Source organism: Ylistrum balloti, unplaced genomic scaffold (assembly GCF_031769215.1).
Source record: "Ylistrum balloti isolate Yb309-2 unplaced genomic scaffold, AGI_CSIRO_Ybal_v1 Utg371394, whole genome shotgun sequence".
Taxonomy (NCBI): Eukaryota; Metazoa; Mollusca; class Bivalvia; order Pectinida; family Pectinidae; genus Ylistrum; species Ylistrum balloti.
In genome coordinates this window covers 151,737-153,022 of record NW_026782734.1, presented here as the reverse complement: position 1 = coordinate 153,022, position 1,286 = coordinate 151,737, and the positions used below count along the sequence as shown (strand labels likewise).

The 1,286-nt window shown below is 39.5% G+C and overlaps 1 protein-coding gene across 1 annotated transcript; it reads right to left on the bottom strand.

Moving 5' to 3' along the window:
* On the bottom strand, positions 1 to 914 carry LOC132562323 (ctenidin-1-like). The gene is made up of 2 exons (XM_060227061.1): positions 755 to 914; positions 1 to 323 (listed from the first exon to the last, which is right to left on the bottom strand). The coding sequence occupies exons 1-2, from the start codon at positions 912 to 914 to the stop codon at positions 1 to 3; spliced, it is 483 nt and encodes a 160-aa protein (XP_060083044.1).
* Between the last annotated feature and the right edge of the window lie 372 nt (positions 915 to 1,286).

Genomic DNA, 1,286 nt, shown 5'->3' with positions numbered 1-1,286 from the left:
TTAGTAGACAGTTTGACCGGGATAATACTGCTGTCCACCACTGTACATCTGTTGTCCACCAGCGTAGTGTCCAACTCCAGAGCTGTACTGTCCAGCTCCGTACATTTGAGAACCTCCGTACTGACCAGCACCGTACATTTGGGAACCTCCGTAATGACCAGCATCGTACATCTGGGAACCAGCGTAATGACCACCGCCGTACTGGCCGGCGCCGTACATCTGGGAACCTGCGTAGTGACTTCCGGTGGTGTAGACTGTTGGATAACCGTGACTAATCACTCCGCCCTTTACGTATCCACCAAAGTGCTTCTTGCAGGGCAGACCTGAAACACACAAAAACGTCATAATAACTATAATGAAATGAATGACTTAGACTAAATGTAATGATAGCTTCTCTCAATTTTAGACGAAACTGAGAAGAAAATCAAAGTTTGTTGAATTTTAACCATTGACAGGCGATTGTATGGACAAGATCGTGATAGGTTAATCATTTCGCAACAAAATGGATGCGTTAGCTAGATATTGTCCCTCACATTTTCTCTTTAAAATCCGTTTAAAATATTTGTACTTTTTAAATTTTTTTCATATGATATTTATGAAACATGTCTCGAATTCTTAATTTATGCTCGCGAAGGTTTTTTCAAAAATGAAACTTCTAAGATTCGTTTTAATAAAATGTCGTACATAAATTTAAGGTAATATATATCTATGCCATCTTCTTCTAAAAAATATTTAAACCGGTATTTCCACGTACCTGATCCCTTTACGATGGGGTATCCTCCAGTCATATAACCACCGCCAACGTAGGCACCCCCTCCTCCGATAATGAAGCCATCATCCTCGTCATAATAGTTGGCAGAGGCTACCGACAGAACGGCGACGAGGACGGCGGCGGCGACGATGAAAGAGTTCATGGTTATAGCTATAAAGAAAGAGAAAGTTCAACAGCTTACAATTTATACATGTGTTACTGTTTTGGCATAGAATAATAAATAATTCCGAACTAACCATTAAAAACATACGCAAAAGATCTTAATCCTCAATTTCATGAAAAAGTTTTCGTTCCTATCAAGGTGTTAAATATACAGTGAGCTCTAGTTATAGATATGAGTAGTAAATATAGAAATGTTGGAAGCCATCTTACTTACTTGATTCGATGGAAGAAACTACAAATTGGCTTGGGTTTACCGGCTATATATAGGGGTTAGAATTAACGTCATGCTACGTAACAGGTACACCGGGAAGTCACGGTCAGTCTGGACGGTCAGCAAAATTTTTTTTTACTT